Source organism: Rhamphochromis longiceps, linkage group LG16 (genome assembly GCF_057381845.1).
Source record: "Rhamphochromis longiceps isolate RC_006_pf linkage group LG16, R_longiceps_female_GT1.1, whole genome shotgun sequence".
NCBI classification, from domain to species: Eukaryota; Metazoa; Chordata; class Actinopteri; order Cichliformes; family Cichlidae; genus Rhamphochromis; species Rhamphochromis longiceps.
The window spans coordinates 8,890,207-8,912,091 of NC_140572.1; the positions used below are offsets into that span (position 1 = coordinate 8,890,207).

General features: G+C 40.3%; 1 protein-coding gene across 1 annotated transcript in view; it reads right to left on the reverse strand.

Annotated features, from left to right (window-relative positions):
• man1a2 (mannosidase, alpha, class 1A, member 2) overlaps positions 1-20,079 on the reverse strand; it is a 171,316-nt gene extending 151,237 nt beyond the window's left edge. Inside the window, exons 1-2 of the mRNA XM_085385201.1 lie at positions 19,827-20,079; positions 17,871-18,381 (exon numbers count right to left, since the gene is read on the reverse strand). Coding sequence (XP_085241327.1) covers positions 17,871-18,184 — 314 coding nt within the window. The 5' untranslated portion in view covers positions 18,185-18,381; positions 19,827-20,079. The remainder of the gene's footprint in view (positions 1-17,870; positions 18,382-19,826) is intronic.
• Positions 20,080-21,885: the final 1,806 nt, after the last annotated feature.

Genomic DNA, 21,885 nt, shown 5'->3' on the forward strand with positions numbered 1-21,885 from the left:
ATGTCTGCGCAGTTATGATGTATTCTTGATAGTAACTGCATCAGGTGAACACCTGGGCGCTCTAGCTCTACCTTTGATGACCTGCATCGTGTCTGTCTGACTCATATCGCTATATGAAACACAGGTCCCCGTCTCCACCTCAGCTGCACAGGAAGCAAACACTACAAATGGTTGCATGAGCCCTGTGAGACACGGACTTCTTTGGTGTGAAAAAGTGTGATGATGCAAGTGATGCAAAGTTCAATCACCAAGCCTTTGAAAACATGGACTCTTATTTTTCCTGTAAAAACGAATGCACAACAGCAATTTTGTCAACAATAACAGATAAATGGTGTTGCATTACTGTCATTCTGTTTACAGTGCACTAAAAGGTAGAGATGATAATAAAATGAAATCAGGACAATCTGAAAGTAGCATTACAGTAAGAGAAAATGGGAGCCAAATTAATTTTATTATTGGTCTGCTATGGAACAGCTACAGCCTCCATTTTTCCCTTGGTCTTCTTCGTGCTGTAAAAATACACGCTGCACAAACAAAAAGATGTTTCTAATTTCCATGCAACTTCAAACCCTTATAAGACGCTGTGCTAGTTTAAAAAAAAAAAAATAGAAATTAAAAATAAAAAAGGAGGGGTCTAAGCTCCCTTATTGCTCCTGGTTCTGTCCAAATTTAGAACAATATCAAGGTTTTCCAGCAAATCTGCACTGACTCAGAAATCACCTTTAGAGCAGAGATTACATTCCCCATCCCGAGGCAGATCATAAATCCGGGAGCTCTGTTACAGGGCACAGCACATTATTATCAAGCTGGTACGGCTTTGATACAGCAAGCTGAGTTTTGCAGGTTTTTTTGGGGGGGGAAGGACCTAAAATCACATTTTAATTCAGAACGGTCTTTTTGAAATTCAAGCCTTTGGAAACCTGAGTGCCAAATCTTAATTTGGCATAAAGTGATCCCACTTTGATCGCATTGCTGAAACTGACAAGGATTGTGGAACAGGGCTGCCACTCCAGTGTTTGGCAAGAATTGGACTTGGTGAGAAGCTTTGTAGTAAACATGGCCACAACTACAAGGACTCATTCTCCCTCTTTACGTACTTTTGTATTTTGGGTTTTTTTCCCCCTCCTCTCTCTTTACTAACCTGCTGTGCTGCACTCATGAAAAACAATTCAAACAAGTGTCTTTCTTTTGTCTTTCAAGAGGGCTTGTCACCACTGCCACACTCCAAAGTGACAATAAATGTGAGACAGAGTTAGGCACACTCCACTGGCATTCCTTGGCAACAAAGACAACACTTCATCTAACTTTTTCTTATTTTAATTACCTATTTTCAGCACTACTTTAACATTTTGTCCCCCTTTCATTCCAAAGTACTTCCTCCATTCACTTACAAGTTACCATGCAACTACAGCAACCAGCACACCAATGCATCTCAACAGCTGTATTACTTCTTGGGTCTGTTCCCCATCAGTGGATATCAATTCAAGTTTGTTCTTAAATTATATTATTCATGCTACACATCAATAACAATGTGTAAAAGTCATCACTTTAGACAAATACCAAGCTGCTATCCATGCAGATTGGTATTTATAGTAGAGGTACCTCATCCTGAAAAGTAATTTTACCCAGAGTAGTGATTCATAACAGCTTGCTTTCTCCCGTTACGCCTTTCAACATCCGCAATAACTTTCAGAAATCTGAAAAGGTCTCCCTCGGTTGCATTGCCTCCGAGCGATCACAGAGTGGCTTCAAAGAGTAAATGATACTGCAAGAAGACATTTCTACATCTCTTTCACACACACACACGGTGAAATTATAAGTCAGGAGTTCACATTACAGTTTGCTGCGTCACAGCAGTGAAAACCCACACTGTTAACATACTCTTTAACAAAGAAAAACTCAAGCTGTTTTTTGAACTGTTACAGGAGGAAAAATAAATAATAAATGACTAAACTCCTAATTTCTTTTCAGGAAGGTATGCATGCATGATTGATGAGTGTTTGCGATCTTCTGCTGAGTCTCGGGAAATGACAGTGCAAAAACGATGACTTCTGTATAGATTAGGGATAAACTAGAAATGCCTCCCTGCAGTTGCATACTCCTGCCCATTAGTCAAGTTGTAGCTTATATTATGGTCTGTCTAGACTCATAATATACAGTAAGCAATCAAGACTTTATCTTGTGGGTACACAATATTATTTCGGGGGGGGGATTCACAACAGACTGACAACCAGAAACAAACACCAACCTCAAACAGCTACTAACTATAGCTTTCCCAACGACTTGGATTCTATCTGTGTTTGGGAAAAGGAAGTATACTAGTGTGTGTTCACAACAGGAGGATTTCTTTAATGAATTATTAAAAAGCCTCAAAGTTACGTCAGCACCCACCCACCCCATTATCGCTTGCGTCATCACTACAGGTATAAAATTTCACTGACACTCTGTGGTATCGTATCGTTACACTGCTGCTACTCTCTTCCTATGTGGGTGCTCCTTAAGACTGGCTATCCTGCTCCTCCCAACAGTTCTCCAGAGAGGAATGAGGACTACCGTCAGCAGTTTAAGTCCAAAATGGGGGACTATGTGAGAGTGTGAAGAGACACTGAGAAAGCGGCTGAATGGACAGCTACAACAGCAACTTGGCCAAAAGGAAAATTAACTGGCAGGAAAATTAACATGAGATGGGCAGGGCTAGTTATTAGCACTGATTGAACTTTTATAATAAAGGTGACAAGAAACATTCACAATCAAATTAACAGACACCGCTCTTCTCCTTCTCTCTCTTTTTTTAAAGGCTAAAATAAGTCCACAAATGTACTTGATGGGCCATTCTTGTACTCATGAGGCCCAACCATGTGACGTCTATATGTCAGATTAGAACTTATCTGCACAGGTTTAAGTTATATCACTACAACATAATGTCCACAACATTAAAATGGCCACTCCAGCTTTAGCCCAGATGCCTGGAAATTTTAGGCTTTTGTACCACGTTTACTGGAGGAAGGCAGAACTTTTCATGTCACAGCAACAGATAACCTAGAAGCTATCTGACTCGTCACTGCAAACTCTCCTTTAATTCAAAAAGAAAGACGGCACCTGTAGCAGAGTTCCCCTGTTAGGACATAAATGTAGGTCCACTGGCCACAAACATATCAGCGCAGCTAAGAAGTTGGGGAACGAAAAGTGTGTCTGCATTATTAAGATGCTATTGGAACCAGTGATACTTGCCCAGTGATAAATACTGCATTAAAGATCTTGCTGATCAAAGTCAAAGACATGTTTTTAATAGAAGCTGTACCTTTGGGATGGCTTTCAAGCACTGGAAAATAACACAACGTCTGACTGCCACTATATATATATATATATAACTTTTTATTGATGTTGTTTTGTTTTGTTTTTTTAAGGGGGCGGGGGTGAGAAGACTTGTAAATCATTATAATACATCATTAAAAGACACACGAATAATGTAATTTAAGAACAAACTTGAATTGATATCCATTGATGGGGAACTGACCCAAGAAGTAGAGGTGGGAATCACCATATATCCCACAATACGATATTATCACAATACTTAATGCACGATACGATATTATTGCAATTTTTTAAAATATTTTGCGATATTCAGATTCTGTACATAAAGGTAAACTTTATCAATATTCATTTTATCTAATATCAAAGTCTCACACTCAGTCTTTCTCTCGTTTCAGTCAGTTTTATTGTTGACAAACTGAACGGTTTGTATTACAGTCTAGTCCAACTTAACTGAATGCAACCATCTGGTACAATTATAGCTATTCTGAACTAAGCAATTTATGAAAACTATGCAGCCCATTCAGCAACTGAAGAATTTGAAAGTAAATGAAAACAAAATATAATTTTACATTAAATAAAAAAGTTTTAAACTTAATTAAAATAAAACATGTCAAATTAAAATAAGTTAACTGTCATGTTTATTGCTGCCCAAAAAAAAGTTAAACACATTTTGACAGTGAAGGAATGTCAGGATTCTTGCTCAGAAAAAGGAGCTGATCAACATGCTCTGAAGTCAGAGCCCACAAAAACTTTTTTGTAACAAAATATCGATTTCTGCTGTCCCTGTATCGATACATTATTAGCAAACAAAATATCACGATACTACACAGTATCGATTTTTCCCCCACCCCTACCAAGAAGTAATGCAGCTCTTGAATTATTTTGAGCAATTAACACTGATCACATCAAAGAAATATCTGGAAAGACCTCCAACATGCACAAACATTTGACCACACATCATGCAATCAATTAGCAGTAAGTAATGTCTTTGATTCCCTCACTCAGCGATGACTCTCAAAGCGGAGCCAGTGAGAATCGATACCAAATCGAACTGATAAGTGATATTGATAATTTAATCCAAATAGATTCTTATCAATTCCCACCCCTAGTAATCACTGCCCCACTGTGATGCTGAGCTGCAATTAATAACAGCAATAATCGCCAGTCTGTCTTTAGGCATCAACCCCCCCCCCCATTTTCTCCATTTTTTTAAAAACACATTCAAAACTCAAAACCAAAAGCTTATAATTAAATTTATCATTTTTACCTAACCAGCTCCAGAAGTACACTCACACACAGATCTGTACTTGCCATACGGAGATTTTCTAAGAGGACACCTAATCCACCCTTTGTAAAGCAGCCCGTTTCTTAACGTGGGGAGCCATGCAGTTACACTGGATGCACACACTTATCAAAGATGATGGCTTGCTGCTAATTTCCAGTGATTTCCCAGATTCAGTCTGGGAGTTATTCCAGGAAAAATCTAGAACAGAGCCATCAACAGTTGAACTGCCTGTTAGTGATCAAATGTCGTTGTTATCATGTTGACTTTGTGCAGCATCGGCTACATGAGAGCCACCAAGAAATGTAGAAACTGGTCGAGAAAAAAAACCAGAAGAAAAAAAAAAAAATCTAGCCCATACACTATCTGTATCACTTAAAGAAATGTTGAAAATGGGACGATCGTGGCTCAAAGAGTTGGCAGTTCGTCTTGTAACCGGAAGGTTGCTGGTTCGAGCCCCGACTCGGACAGTCTTGGTCGTTGTGTCCTTGGGCAAGACACTTCACCTACCGCCTACTGGTGATGGCCAGAGGGGCCGATGCCGCGATATGGCAGCCTCGCTTCTGTCAGTCTGCCCCAGGGCAGCTGTGGCTACAACTGTAGCTGCCTCCACCAGTGTGTGAATGTGAGAGTGAATGAATAGTGGAATTGTACAGCGCTTTGAGGTTCTCGAAAAGCGCTATATAAATGCAATCCATTGAAAATGCCACTAACAGAGGTGGTGAAGAGAGAATTGTCATTTGTGAGTCAACTAGACTGTATCAGTCAGACTATAAATCAATTTTACCTGGTGTGTGATTCAGAGACACACACACACGTAAAGGCTAATGCCATGCTGTTATTACAGAATAATCATATAAACATCCATGTGGGGTGTATAACAGTCTACCGTTAGCTAAGAGACATTCAGCCCCAACTTAAAACACACTTCTTACTTCTCCTGAATTCCTCTGTTTTGATTTATTAAAAGGTGCATTTTTTTAAATGCACCTTGTATGACTTACTCTTGCCAATATGAGGCTTAAATCAAAAGCTCAATTTAGCAAGAAAAACGCCTTGTTTTTTCCATTCAGAAATTACTATTAAATATTACAAAATACATAAAAGGTTCAAAGTTTATGGATTCAGACATTTTGAACACCAGATAAAATAAATAATACAGTGCAAAATCATCTCATTTGTTACTGCAATTGAGTGATACGTGATGGAATCATTTTAATATGACTAACCATTTATTTCATATTTCTTAATACTCAACCTATGCCGGTGAGTAAATGCATGTATTCACCGACTTGCTCCTCCTGTTAACTTAAGGGATACTACACAAAGAAACCACACGCTGTGTTTTTGGCACGTATTGCTAAAAAGTTATATGGAAAAACTGGTTTAACAAACAATACAGAAACAAGGCCTGAAATCTCTGTTTCACACACCCAGACTTTACACTTCAGTCAATCTGAAGGGCTGCAGCTGTCGTCTACAAACAAAATACCATTACGATGATATGAAAAATGGAAAATTAAAAAAAGAAACAAAGACAGAAAATGTAATTTACACTAAGCAAGTCTGACTGTTTTCCTTTTCCAAAGCAACAGTGTCATGTTTGATGGAAGTCCATTGTATTTCTGCAGTCTAGTCACTTCTTAATACAACTAGCAGATGAAATCTATGGACAACAGACAAATCATTTGGCATCAGCATTCGTCAACATGGATCTCAAGGATGGACTTACATTTGATAAAGTATTCTGCATGTTTTGAAATCTATTCTGAAAGCAACAGCGTGAAAACATTAAAGGGGAATAGTAACAAGAACCTGTAAGCAGACGGGTGTATGAGTTTAAAGTATTTTCTTGACTTTCTTGAAGGCACATTTGATACTGTAAAACAATTCAGACATTCAGTTATTTAATTGTAACTTTAATTTTTAATTTCATCTTATATGCACCAACAGTTTTTTTTATATAAGGGAAATTAAACATTGTCAATGTATTCGAAAATGTTGAATCTAGCAAGCTGGAATTTGAGAGCATGTTGGAGTTACTGGAAATCAAATATACTGGCTGCAAGGCAGCTGCTACTGCAGTGATCATTACTTTTAAAAAAGGCAGTACACACCACAACCACACTTAGACTGAGAAAACAGTCAAGAGGGTACTCACGCCCTAATATACTGGTTTACAGTATACTAAATAATACTAGAGTTAAAGCTTAATACCAACACCTGGGGGGGGACCACAATGAGGCCAACAAATGACTTTAAAAAAAAAAATAAAGATTAGAAAGATGTACTTCCTGACAGAAACCTTCCAATTATCTGGACTTGAGATAGCACTAGGAGTACACTAGCCTGTGACCCCTTAAGGCTGGGGTTGTGACTATCACGTAATTTCTAATGTTTAAGTGGCTATCATCAGCTTACATAGTATCTGAGAGACATTTTTTTGACAACTATAATTTTAGACAGAAAGGCAGAATTAGCAGCTGCTCTAACCATATATAACAGCTTCTAACATAACTGATAGGCCAAAACAAAATCAATTCTTTCATCTATTTGCAAAACAAGCAGGGCCGTTTGCAGCTGAATTTCTGACCATCATTCAGCTACGGTTGTTAGACTTCTTAAAGCAATCAAAATATTGGAAAATTACACTGTTGTTAAAGGCTTAAGGCCATTATAGGTCCATTTTTAGCTTCAAAACTTGAAGCCCCATCGACTTGCTTTAGATCTAACTTTTATAACTGTTCTACATTGTTTGCTGACGCGTAAAAAACCCATTTTGTCTTGGCAAGGTACTTTGCTTTCCTTTTAGCTCTGAACAACAGAAGCCACTATTAAATAGCTTCACCCCTGTTAAATCCACTAAACAGTACGGATGGTTTCACGAGCTTCTGTGATAGGTGGGCCTGCAAATACAAACAAGCACGCCTTGATTATCACCAGGCATAAACACACGCACACATACACACAAACACAAGAAAAATTAATAAATAAAACTACAGAGATTTACTTTGCAGCTGACAGGGAAATTAAGCATGAAGACACAGGAATGATATCACACTAAATGTGATAAATAAAGGCGCTCCTATGTTGGCTTGGACCTTAAATATCAGAATCAGAATCAGAATCAGAATACTTTATTGATCCCTGGGGGAAATTATTTTTTGTTACAGTGCTCCATTTTAAACCAACATTAAGACAAGACAGACAATACGCTAACTAAGAATAGTACAATATATACATATATATACACATACATACATAAGTCACTTATAAATAAATATTTGGAAAAGAAACATGTGTAGTTGTAGCAGCAAACAGTGTGTTAAGTGGATGCGTTGTACAGGGAGATGGCCACAGGCAGGAATGATTTCCTGTGTCGTTCAGTGGTGCTTTTCGGTAATCTCAGTCTCTCACTGAACGAGCTCCTGTGACTGACCAACATGTCATGGAGTGGGTGGGAGGTGTTATCCAACATTGTCTTTATCTTGGACAGCATCCGCCTCTCCGACACCACCTTGAGGGAGTCCAGCTCCATCCCCACAACATTGCTGGCCTTACGGATCAGTTTATTAAGTCTGTTGGCATCTGCGACCCTCAGCCTGCTCCCCCAGCATGCAACAGCATAGAGGATCGCACTGGCCACCACAGACTCATAGAAAATATGATCTGCTGCGCTGCTATGTTGATTTATGGCCCTATCATAGTGCAAAAGCAAAGTTACGGCCCTGCAACACTAACAATAACTGGCAATGTAATAAGTAGCAAAACCAAGGTACTAGTGGTCACATGACTAAAATCCATTGGAGGGATGCAGTACAAAAAGGTTGTACCTGTAGATTTTCTGCTACTTACAGGTGTGTCTGAATCATAAACTCACTTGTCTCATAACACTGTTCACAATTAAACTACTTGTGTTGTACTTGTATTGTTGTACTATTTCATTTGAAGAATTGAAACAGAAACTGACGCATAACACTAGGGCTGCTCAATTAATCGAATTTTAATCACGATTACGATCTGGGCTTTCAACGATCATTTAAAATGACTGAGCCGATTATTAGCCTCTCCCTCGTGCTTTACTCTCGCGCTGCTCCGTGTGGCAAATCCAGCGCACCTCTCTGCATTTCGAACAAGTGTCACAACAATTAAGAGCAGCGGTCCCCAACCTTTTTTGCGCCACGGACCGGTTTATGCCCGACAATATTTTCATGGACCGGCCTTTAAGGTGTCGCGGATAAATACAACAAAATAAAACTAGTACCTAGGGATGGGTATCGTTTAGGTTTTATCCGATACCTCTCATGTTTAGCCGTTTCCCTCTTTTTCTTTGGTCATTTTAGCCTTTTTGGCCAGGGTGAAGGGAGTATCTGCCATCAAACAAGAAGACAGCCGCATATACCTATGATGATGTTTGCTAGGTCACCTTACATGCATTAATGTAATAACGTGGTTAGCCTACTCAACGTAAATTACACACGAACAACATTAAGCTACTCACGCAGAGAAGAACGGCTGCTGCTGCATCATCATCCTCATCATTTCTGCTACACTGGCAGGGCTAGGGGCCAGGACTCTCCTCTTCGTGTTTTTGGGGATGTTGCTAACTCTGGGTCCGATAACAGACACCACACCCGCAGTAGATGTGCTCGGTGTGAGGTCTCGCAGCAAGCTATCAAATACGGTGCATTTCTCGGCTTTTAAAAAAAAAAAACGCTATGCGTCGCCAGGTGTTTCATCGGATTCGAGGTGCTACCTCCTTTGACAGTATCACAGTATCAGCTTAAAGCACTTGTTGCAGGCTGCTGAGTTTGCATCTTTTGCTGTGAAGTACAGCCAGACTTTTGACCGCTTCGCCTTGGGCATTTTTAATCTGTAGCTCTGCTCTAAAAGAACGTACGTACCTGGCCCCGCCTACTATCCTCAGAAACGTAAAATGATTGGCTAGAAGTGTATCACAGCTCAGGAAAAAAAAGCACCGAAATAAAGCACCAAAATGTGCGCTGCTTTTCGATCTGGTTACTACCGTTTATGTCAGAACCAGTACCCATCCCTACTAGTACCGGTACCGAAAAAAAGAAGATTTATTCATAACACGTGAAAAGACCCAGGAAAACCGAGTAAACGATAACAAAATAACGCTGAAAACCGATAAAAACCCTGAAAACTATACATTTCACACCTAAACCTCAACTCTCGCGGCCTGGTACCAAACGACTCACGGACCGGTACCGGTCCGAGGCCCGGGGGTTGGAGACCGCTGATCTAATACAAATCATTCTGAACTTTGCTTTTAGCTTCAGTTGCATGAAAAGGTTTATGTACCTATAATATACTAATAATTGTAGTTGTATAATAAAAGTATTTACTCTAATCAATAAACAATCCTGACTCCAGAAAGTACAACTTCACTGAAAGTTAGCTTCAGTGATACAAGTGGGGATTCTGAGGTTGAAGGCACGTACTCCTGTTTCTACAAAGTTTGGTTATTCACAAAGCCTGATCATTTCAGACAGTGCACAAGAACAGACAATGCTTCCAGTTCCAGAATCTAATAAGAAAATACCTTACATTTTACTTCTGCTGGCTGCAAAAGAGACTTCCAGTATAGAAGTTTATGGGAAAATGACCATCAGCTCCCTTTGCTCTGTGACTTTAATAAACTCTTTCCTGATGTCCTTAAGGGATTATTCACTGAAAAAGGAACATTGTAAATTGTAGTCCAAAACAGAAAAATAAAACAAAACAAAAGAGGATGAAGCTGACAGGGAATGAATGACAGTTGACCAATGAGGTGTTTATAAAGCCACAATAAGACAAACTGTGGAAACAAAGGAAAATCAGCAGGCACACTGCTCTCCTCAGGGGTCGGAGTCCTGCAAAGATCACAGGAAGAGAACAATTTGACCTCTTAAATGAGGTGAAGAAGAGCCAAACACCTGCAGGAACTTCTACAGCCGTTGTAACCACTGGTTTTCTGTCCTCTATGGAAAAAAAATACTTTATATTAAAGATTTAAGGCAATACATCTGAAATGTACAAAGACTCTTCTGCATTTTGTAAATAATTTTTGTTTTGTTTGTTTTTTAATATCCTTGCCAATAGGCCTGCCGATTATAGCAAAAAATGTAATCTCAATACCTTTTGTTAATATGGGTATCCAACCTCTTAGCATCATTTAGCCTTATTATTTACAGATTTTGAGGTAAAAAAAATTTATTTAACCTATCTTTTCAGAAACTAAATTAAACAAGCTACAGCCTTTTCTGGACCGAATTTGATCAAATGGCCTCAGCCCACCCAGTTACCCAACTCTAAAGCATGGTGAAGGGAGCATCATGGTTTGTGGGTGATTTGTTATGTCATGACCAGTACATTTTAAAATCATTGAGAAAAAGAAATGAACAGGTCATAGCTGTATGAAGACATTTTAAAGCAGAATGTCAAAGCAGCAGTCCAAAATTTAATAAACTGGAAAGCTTTGGTACAATGTACAATGATCCAAAGCACAAAATGACATCAACAATAATGGTATGATTGGACAAAAATTAAAGTTCATGTTTTGGATATACCATTTAACCCAACTGAGATGCTTTTCGATTGTTTGAAAATGCTGTTCAATCGGTAATATTAATAATAAAGTTTTGTAAGTTTTGTAAGGAGTGGTCCAGAAGTGTTGCAGAAGGTTCTGTGAGTTACTAAATTCACATAACAAGGTCGCATAATTTTATCAGTGTTTTGAAGTGTGCCCTATTAGTGTGTTATGAATTCAGTCTGACTGCATCTGTCTATATTTGAGACTTGAAGGTGAAGATTACATCACAATTTAAGAGAAATTAAATCTTAAAACCCAATAATTCCAAAGTGTACAGAAACTTTTTCTTGCAACCGTGTTTGGTGACATGGGGATATGACACTCATGATGTGAGATTAGTAAAGAAATGACATCTTCCACTGCGGGAGAGGGAGATTGAAATAGTCTACACAGATGGTGCACCTAATACCTCCAGACACAAGCCCTTTTTATTAGTTTTTATATAACACTTTATGGAAAAAGACAGGAAGGTGCCAAAATGCATGTGGATGCCGAGGCAGGTTCACTGAACCACAGAAGGAGCTACTGATAGATGATCTGATATTTACCGGACAATAAAGGCAAATAATCATTCAGAGGACAGGTTATTGCAGTATTGACTTCGGTAATTCCCAAACTACAGGAGGCCTGGATGGACCAGGCAGAATTCAAATCTTCATTATAATATAAAAAGATGCCTTTTTGTCCAGTTGAAAGAAAATGTGTTGCTCTAAGAAAATATAGATACACATTATAAACATTTTTCCTCATAAATGTTTACTGTAGAGTCACTAAAAAGGAGAAGACCACAGCCAAATAGAGGTTAAAATTGGTGGCAGATGGCATTTCTGTCAAACCCCACTGGACACCCTGGCAAGTATCCAGTATGAATGTTCATGTCCAAACCAGGACAACACAATTATATTATTACTCACACCAAGAATAAATGAATAGATTTGTTGGATTGGGATGGCCAATAAGGTTTAAACTGATCATATGTAATAATAATAATAATAATAATAATAATAATAATAACTAAAAAACAACAACAACAACAACAACAAAACAATAAGGCACAAAATGACAATTCATTATTTTTCATTATAAATGGTTTCATCTAAAATGTCATCACAGTTTCTTGATCCCTTCTGCAATATTTTCAGTCTGCTTTGTTATTCAACCACCTCTTTAAAGTCCAAACACATTTTAAATTTGTCTTGTAATACCTAAAACCACTATCCATCCAGTCAACACTAAATACCAACCAGGATGTCTGTATATGTGATCATAAAGGGTTAGAATAAAGATCATTTTTCTCTGACTTCTACATTTCTACTGTAGCTGATAAAATGTCACTGCTTCTGCCAACATGCCCTCTTGCCCCTTTTACAGATTACAGTGCTGCACCTGGCTAGTCCTATGTTGTTTGAGCCAGAACAGAACAAACCCAAGGCAGGATCATTACTGGCCTCACAGTATGTTGAGCTCAACTGGGCTTTATAGCCGAGCATTCAAACAGCAAAGCCTAAGACTTAAACTTGTAAACATCCATTCTGATTTTAAATGTCTATTTACCAAAAGGATCTTTACATAAGGCGAAAGATTTAATTCTCAGGTATTATGGCATCAATATAATAAGCCAATATAATAAGCAGCCATGGTATAAGTCAGAACAGAAATGCAAAGAACTTCCTTGAATGTTCCACCAATCTAACAACTCCATTCTTTAATGTCTGTTAAGCATCTTGTTACTTGTCTTCAGCATAGTTTTAATAAGATAACGGGTGGAAGATCTAAAATATCTTCAGTTTTAAAAGCCAACTATTTCAGTGCTGATCTGAAAACCTCAGCAGAGAAACACCCTCTACTCTTCAGGTAGAAAACTCAAAATTATGCTGAAAGATGCTAAATAATCACCGAAGCATCATACTAGCCAAAATACAGACGCTTGACCAGAAAATAATGCCTTGCAGACAGGAAGGTTACGATGCCTTGCATTATATTCAGTGACACGTATTTACAGCAACAGGGCAACTTTCAACTCTTAAGTGGGTTATTTTATTATGGGCTGTTTTTATTTTCAAAATGTTAGAAGCTTAACAAGTTCTTCTTATGTCTCTACAATAAACTCAGGCATGTCATTGCTCATCAGTCACATAAGGGTCCAGTTAAACCAATTTAACCTGCAAACCCACCTACTGGTCATGCTATGTAACTACCAAAGCGAAAAACATCAAGTAAACTAAAAGTTAACTTGTTTTTGAATAAGCCCACAGAAACCAAGGGAAACCCTGGAAGCAGCGCAACTCCTCCTGGGTGTTTACAAAAACCAACACTCAATGTTCAGTCCGGCACCATGTGAGCAAGGCTACACATACCTCTTCCCCGTTACATTTCGTTTCTCCAAAAATTCAATGGCTGGATACCAGCATAGATTAATAACCTTTTCTCCCTCATAAGCTTTACAGGACTATTAACAGGTTGAGCTCGTGAACAAAGAACTGGTTCTGTGGGGGTTTCTGCGGCCGAATAAAGCAAAGGTGAAATTATTATGAGCATGTTTGGGTTCCTGCGGGTCTCTTTAAATGCTAGCACACCTCATTTTCCTGAGGCTGTTTGAACCCAGAGTCCTCTGGAGCACACGATAACCACTTTAAGAACAGCTGAGGCAGCTATACCAACAAGCAAACTGAACAGATTTCAATAAGCTGTTATAAGAAGGGGTGGAGAGGATAAAAACACCTCACATGAATGCTTGTGTAAGGTTAAAATACACGGAGCACATATTCCTGACTTTGAATTTGCATAAAACTAATTTCCAGACAGGAAGGTTACGATTACTCTTCCTCTGTAAAACACAGTGACATCTCAGTGGCTGTATTTTAATCACATTTCATATACTCCTCTTAATTTCCGTCAAATGTGAAGCAACGTATTTATATTTTTTCTGTCCTTGGTACATCCTTGAAAATAGACGGCAGTGAAGATGCTCATAACTGTGTAGCTTTTTTCCCCCCCGCTCACAGCCATGTTATTAATTCCAAGGAGTTGCTCACTAAGCAATTAAAAATCCATGAATCTGAATACAAAGCTGAAAAAGGCTATAAAAAAATAAAGAAATATAAAAAAAAGTATTCAGTTCATTAAGAAGAAGAAGAAATGCCTTCTGCCATCTGTGACTGCACACTGAACCTACTGGAATCTCATTTAAACAGCTTACCCAAAACATGAAGAGTACGTTGAATGGGATTTATTTCAAGCCTGCAGCATGGAAGTTTAAAGCAATGTTGCCGAGCCCTTGTAATGCATATCAATCCATTTTTTGAAGGCTATAATTCTTCCTGCGAATGTCAAGTTTCTTTTTCTATCTGACTTTCTCAGAAGCTAAGTTTATCCCCCATGACGATAACCTCAGTTAGTATACTGCTGTGTGTGTCTGATGCTACGTCACGTTCCTCTGTAGCTCTGGAAAACCAATCGCTCGCAGCTGATTTAAAATTCATCCAGTTCGACACACCAGTGAGGAAGTGTTTAAGCAGACATCAGATTTCAAATTCTGATTTACTAAAACATACTGATATGTATAACATACTCCAAGGTGATGAAATTTGAACTATCCATCTACTAGTTCAAATTAGGAAAGGCCTAAATGTAACGCACGTTTAATTATATGTAAAACTCCCATGTTCCAGCTTTATAGTGACACAGTTCACAAGACTAACTGCGTTCACACTAGGCATGTGCACGGTCAACAAGACATTTATACACTGCTACTCTTGCTAGTAGGCACCAGAAATACTAGTCGGTTAAATCTATTATTGTTGTTTTACTAAGTTACCTGTTGGTTCAAAGATGTTACAACGCCACCTGAGACCAACTAGTGCTGCAGCCCTGACAAATGCCTGAGACCCCCTCGCTCTCTGTGAGGGAACTTGAAATGAAACAGATTGAAAGTAAGAAGATGACAGCTGCGTGAAACACCACAGCTCTGCAGTACATTGATGAAGAAAATGAACTTTTGTATGTTGGCTGTGTGAGAGAAAACTGGCATATAACCACACTGAAGTGGTCCAAGTAATTTGTAACCACATTATGCACAGACGTGGATGCTAGCCTGCCATGAAAGGGGCTACTGCTGCTAGCAAACATTTATCAAACTAATCTGACACTGTGTGGCCCCAGCGGTATACACGGCACAAAGTGCTGCACATTTCACCAACATTCATAACAAGATTTGAATGTTGAGGAATCCGTTAATGGTCTCAAATGACTCCTAAATTCATACACAGCTATTCTAAGGTCAGTGTTTATCCTTGTCTGTTAGATTGCGCCCAGCGTCTTCTGCCTTTTACACTAGTTAACTAGTCTGATTTTTTTTCCTGTCTCGTTCAAATGACTTGTAAATTAGTCCCCAGGAACATCCTGGGGACCATTTTGTTTTGGACGTGCCCAGAAATGAAATATAGGAGTAGAGTCGAGAAGACCTCAGTGACGAGTAGAGTAGAAGTATTTGAAGCAAAACATGACTGCCACTTATGGTGAAGCAAGAATAACTCCAAGTTTCCCACCTCGACATTTAAAAAAAACAAAAAAAAACTTGATAATACGCAGCACCATTTGAGCCCAGCACTGCCTGTTCTGTTTGTCTGAGTCGTTGGACAACAGCAATTACGTTATTTCAAGCAGGCAGCATTGAAAGAAAGGCTTTCAGAATGAAAATATGAACGGGCATCACAGGGAATAAGGAGGCAAAATGCAACGTTGAAACTGTGGGAGAAACTGCTTGGTAATACCCTGCCAAGATTTCAGATAAACTAATTACGTCCGTTACTAGCTTGCAGATGACCTTTTCTATGAAATTGTTCTTCTCACCTGCCCTTTGGCACTCATGCATGTCATAAATATTTTGTGGCTGCAAAATACTATGCATGTGCTTGAATGATTCATACGTGAATGAGTTATGCCAGCGAAAGACCACTCCAATAGAAGGACAATAACTACTGTTAGTTCTTTGGCTACACTGAAAGCACAGTAATGTTTGTGGAACATGTGTGTAGCAGAGCTTGTTAGTAGATACACCTGAAGAGCACGTTCTACTTAAGATTATGTTAGTTAACAGGAAAACAAGACTTGAGGATTTATTTCATGGGTTCTGTTGTGTTTTTAGCTTTTGAAAACAGCACAGCACTGTGGAACTGTCACTATCTACTGGCTGTTAACTGGATTTTGGTGTCAATTCCTCAGACCGGTCTGATTTTGTGATTGCTAAATAGATCTCCGCAGCATATTCCCACTTCTTACACACTAATCTTACGCACGGTGTAGCCACTTTGATTGAAACAGTGAAAATGCACCGTTGCAGCATGTGCAGTGGAAACTGCCTACAACTGTTAGACAGTTGTTTGGTGTAGTGTAATTTTGAAACAGCATGTTAAAAATGAATCTGTGCATTTTCACTAGCTTGTGTTTTCTGTCCATTTTAGCATGTTATTCAGTAAAGGAGGATCACAGCTGTGCTTGTTGGGTAATTTAGCTGGAACTCAGCAGAAGAAATGCTAGTACTCTCATGAGATCAAGCCTGCCATGAGATCTACATACATTTAGTGTTCTATGGTGTTTTTCCATGTTAGTTGGATGAACACTTGTTGGGAAACACTTGGAAAACCACTTGTCATTAACCTGACTAACTCCATCTTCACTTCTGGTGTTGCACTACGTGTTCTACTCCACCCTTCCCACCTCATATGTACACGTACACAGTGAAACCCACAGATTGCAGCCTGGTAACAGAGAGAAATTATGAGAGAACCTGGCGTGACTAGAAATGAATGCAGCAGAGGCACTCACACTGCTCTGAAATGAACACAGCAGTACAAATTAGGTAAATACAAGGTTTAGTTTCTTTTCTATCATTTAAATACTGATTTTTAAAAAAGTAAATGTTTCTGTCAGTGTTCCAGAGTCAGTTGAGATATCATTTGATAGATGCACATGAACCTTGTGCAGAGCACTGCATTCCAAAAGGCACAACACTATTAGAGATACCAAACACTGACCCTGATTTAGGAGGGAGAAAGCGCCTCAGAACGATAGCTGGACAGAACAAATGATAAATGTCAACACTGAAGCCCAAAGTGACCAGTATGTAGCTCACTGCTGACACTAATTTCCAAGCCTGTTTAAGCAGTCACTAAGGCTTTTCAAACAGCCTGTGTGTTCTAGATCATCAAGTTCAACAATGTCTGCCTGCGGGACAAAACAGCAAAACTCAGGCCAAAGTGATAAAATGCCTGCTGTTAAAGAACTAAAACCATTAGACCTAGTGGAGAAACAAAGGGCGAGAGAGCACAGAGCACACTCAGCTGTGCAAAGGAATACGGAACAAAATGAAAGGAGCATTTGTGCTGACGTGTATCACTTGGCAAACAGTAACACACATCCAGAGGCGTCAGATTGTTTGAAAAAACGTGTCAAGACACCTGTTTGAATGACATAAGCTATGTAAAGAACCAAAGATAAACTAAGTACTTACTAATATGTAAGAAAACCAGTTGTTTCTGATCTCCTTATTCACTGTCAAATACACACAGAATATATATATATATATATATATATATATATATATATATACACTTATTTAAATGAAGACACGCTAGCTCTTTCTTTTCTACACTTAACAATACATCTGTGGGCCCTTACCTGTGTCTGTGCTCATCGTGTCCTCCCTGTCCATGTATGATCACCTGTCCTGAGGCGTGCTTGCCCTCCTTGGGTGTGTCAATATGAGGGATAAGCACATCCTCCAAGCCCAGGTCAAAGCGCTTGTGCTTGGAATTATCTGGGAGGAAAAAGAAGGCCCCAAAGCATAAGGTGATGAAGGCACTGAGGATGAGGAGGAGGATGAACTTCTCAGAGAGCCTCAACGTGGCCCTATGGTGCGGGAAGGAGGAGGCACCCGGCGACAGAGTGGGTATCCTGCGGCCCGACAGCGGTAGTAGAGCCGGCGTTGTCATCTTTTGACCGTTTGAAATTGACTTTACTAGGGATGGGGTAAGGTGGGTTTCACAGGTGCCACGGGTTGCTGTAGCGGCATGCACCGACTGGTTAACTTTATTATCTCATCCCTGCTTTGGTAGGTCCAGAAACCAAAAGAGGCAGAGATCCCTCAGTAACAGGGTGACTTGTCAGCAGGAACATGGCCATGATAGTTCTGAAAAAAAGTACACAGAGGCATTCAGTTAGGAGACAAAAAAAATCAAATGAGAGCATATTTAACAGACTAAACACCATTGTAGAAAAACCTTGCCTTTTCCTTCCTTCATTTTTTACCATTTTTTTTAGATAGTCAATGCTCTCTATGCACTGGCAGGATAGACGAGTTGATGTCCTTTATAGTCTTTCCTTCAGTTGTCATTTCTCCACCTTGGCAGCATGTCTTTTGTAACCACTAGTATCCTCTCACCATGCACTCTCCCTGACAGGCTTCTACTGAGCCAAACAGCTCTGAATTACAATCAAAAGCAAAGTGACAGCTCAAGTAAATGGCATGTCTTATATCAAGCAAGAGCTGATATATTAGAGTAATAAACAATCCTTTTGGCTTGCTATGGTGATTTTAACAACATGTCATCTGGAAAATAGTCTCTCACTCTCTTTCTCTTTCCACAAACACACACAAAAGACTTAATCCTTTGGCCATGAGAAAAATGATAGATTTTCCAAGAGGCTTAAGGTATCAAGAGTTTGTGTAGTATCTGTTCGATCAAGTGTCCTTTACGCATACTGGCTTTAGTGCCACCGCAGAGTGAGCACAGCTTTCTTTCTACAGTTTCATCTTATTGCAGTGGTGTATTTCTTGCTACCACACATGTATCATGATAAAAAGCACAAAAGTAACACACAATGCACAGTTGTGTTCCAAACTCTAGCCAAAAAAAGGGAGTAAGCCGCGCTTTCTAAGTACATTGCATGCCTGTTTTCTGTGCTGTACTACATCTGAATATCAACCCACCTATTAAACACCCGTGGGCTATACTGGAAAAGATAAGGGTTTTATTCCCTCGTGCCGGCAGATGTGGAAAGAAGACGTGGGGCAAATGTCTCATTCGGCTCAGCAGCTGCTCCAAGTGCGAATGTAAAGGATGGATGGAAATGAAGCAAGTACCCCTTTAAAGACAAACATTGCTATTCGTACTAAAGCCTGCGGGGTTGGCGCTAGACAGTGTTAACAGAGCCCTGTTTTTCCTGTACTTTTCCATCATGTTGGTATGGAGCTGCGTCTCCACGCAGAATACCAAGTTCATTCTGTGACAGTGCCAGCCTGTGTGAGGTGATTAGCCAATACAAAACGCTAGCTAACAAGCAAATGCGCTAACTTACCCGGCTAATACTGGCTAGCAATGGAAAGAAAAAAGGAAAATAAAGTTCCTGTCAACGCTCAGGGGGAAACCCACACAATAAATACAAATAGCCCGACATACGCGTTTCGGTCCGTTGACATTTGAGCTACCCCGGAGGTTGTAAAGACAGAGCTTTAAAACCCTCAGCCTGCCCAGGTGCTAGCTATTTGGCTACAAGGCTAGCACTAGCTAGCTGGCTGGCTGCGAATTGACAGAGGCGGTCTCTTGTGTGGAAGCCACTCTGCTGCATCACCACCTTTCTCATATGCTCGTCGAAAATCGATGCCTGTCGGGATTCCCGGTCCACGTTTTGAAAGGAGTCGCTGTAGCAGGTGTCCTCATGTCCACAAATGAAACACCGTGGTGTCGTGCCGTGGCTGAACCGCTGACCATCAGCTCAGACCCACATAGCGTTACAGCTCCGCGGAGAGGATGTTGATAACCGGTCGCTCTGTTGGACTGCAGCGACGGACTGAGTGCGAGCTGCTGCTGCTCGGCGATTCAGCATCAACTACTCTGCCTACCCGAGTTAGGGACCGTCTGACAATTTCGCTGGGCAGAATTACTGTTCTGTATGTAAAAAAAAAGGCACACCAACAATGGCACACACCCCAGCCTGCTAGAGGGCTAGATTCTTCGTCCCTATGATTCACCTCTGTAAAACTGAAAAACAGCTGCAGCGTGCATGATACTACATTTGTGCAAATTATGGTCCAATCCTTCACCTCAATTTTTTTTTTTTAGCATTTGTTTGATATACTTAAATTAGAGATGCACCCTTTTCCAGCACAGATGTGATGATTCTATTGTAGTGTTAGATTAATATGTCTGTGAAGGTTCTCAGTCATCCAGGTCATCGTAGTCAAAGGAGCTTGCAAAGAAAAGCGTCTGGACTTCTTTAAGTTACTTGAAGACGTTTCACCTCTCATCCGAGAAGCTTCTTCAGTTCTAAGGTCAAATGGTGGAGAGTCCCAGATATAAACCTAGTGGGAGTTTCCCCCCACAGAGGGACAAAAGGACCCCCTGATGATCCTCTAATCCACTGAGCCAAGGTGTGAAACTGGGTGTGGGTCCCAATCAGCCAGAGTTTCGGGTGTGTTCATTGTGAAACCTGGCCCCACCTTATCATGCGAATTCCTGAGATCAGATGGCCCAGGATGTGAGTGGGCGTTAAGGCGTCTGGGAAGAGATCTCAAAACTGGATTATAGATGGCAGAGAGTTGGTGTCGTAAACCCCCGCCTCTGTTCAAAGATGGTCGCTCACAGTGGACATAGATGGCTTCTTTCACTCCTCTTTCAAACCATCTGTCCTCTCTGTCCAAAATGTGAACATTGGCATCCTCGAAAGAGTGTCCTTTATCCTTAAGATGCAGATGGACAGCTGAGTCTTGTCCTGTGGAGGTGGCTCTTCTGTGTTGTGCCATGCGCTTGTGAAATGGCTGTTTGGTCTCTCCAATGTAGAGGTCTGGGCATTCCTCGCTGCACTGTACAGCATACACCACATTGTTACAACAACATTGTCATCCCCTATGTAGCCGGTGTATCAGAAAAACTCAGGAGAGTTTTCTCCAAGCATGACATCCCGGTGCTTTTCAGACCCAGCAACACGCTCAGACAAAAACTGGTTCACCCGAAAGACAAAACGCCAAAACACAGACTTAACAATGTGGTGTATGCTGTACAGTGCAGCGAGGAATGCCCAGACCTCTACATTGGAGAGACCAAACAGCCACTTCACAAGCGCATGGCACAACACAGAAGAGCCACCTCCACAGGACAAGACTCAGCAGTCCATCTGCATCTTAAGGATAAAGGACACTCTTTCGAGGATGCCAATGTTCACATTTTGGACAGAGAGGACAGATGGTTTGAAAGAGGAGTGAAAGAAGCCATCTATGTCCACTGTGAGCGACCATCTTTGAACAGAGGCGGGGGTTTACGACACCAACTCTCTGCCATCTATAATCCAGTTTTGAGATCCCTTCCCAGACGCCTTAACGCCCACTCACATCCTGGGCCATCTGATCTCAGGAATTCGCATGATAAGGTGGGGCCAGGTTTCACAATGAACACACCCGAAACTCTGGCTGATTGGGACCCACACCCAGTTTCACACCTTGGCTCAGTGGATTAGAGGATCATCAGGGGGTCCTTTTGTCCCTCTGTGGGGGGAAACTCCCACTAGGTTTATATCTGGGACTCCCCACCATTTGACCTTAGAACTGAAGAAGCTTCTCGGATGAGAGGTGAAACATCTTCAAGTAACTTAAAGAAGTCCAGACGCTTTTCTTTGCAAGCTCCTTTGATTAGATTAA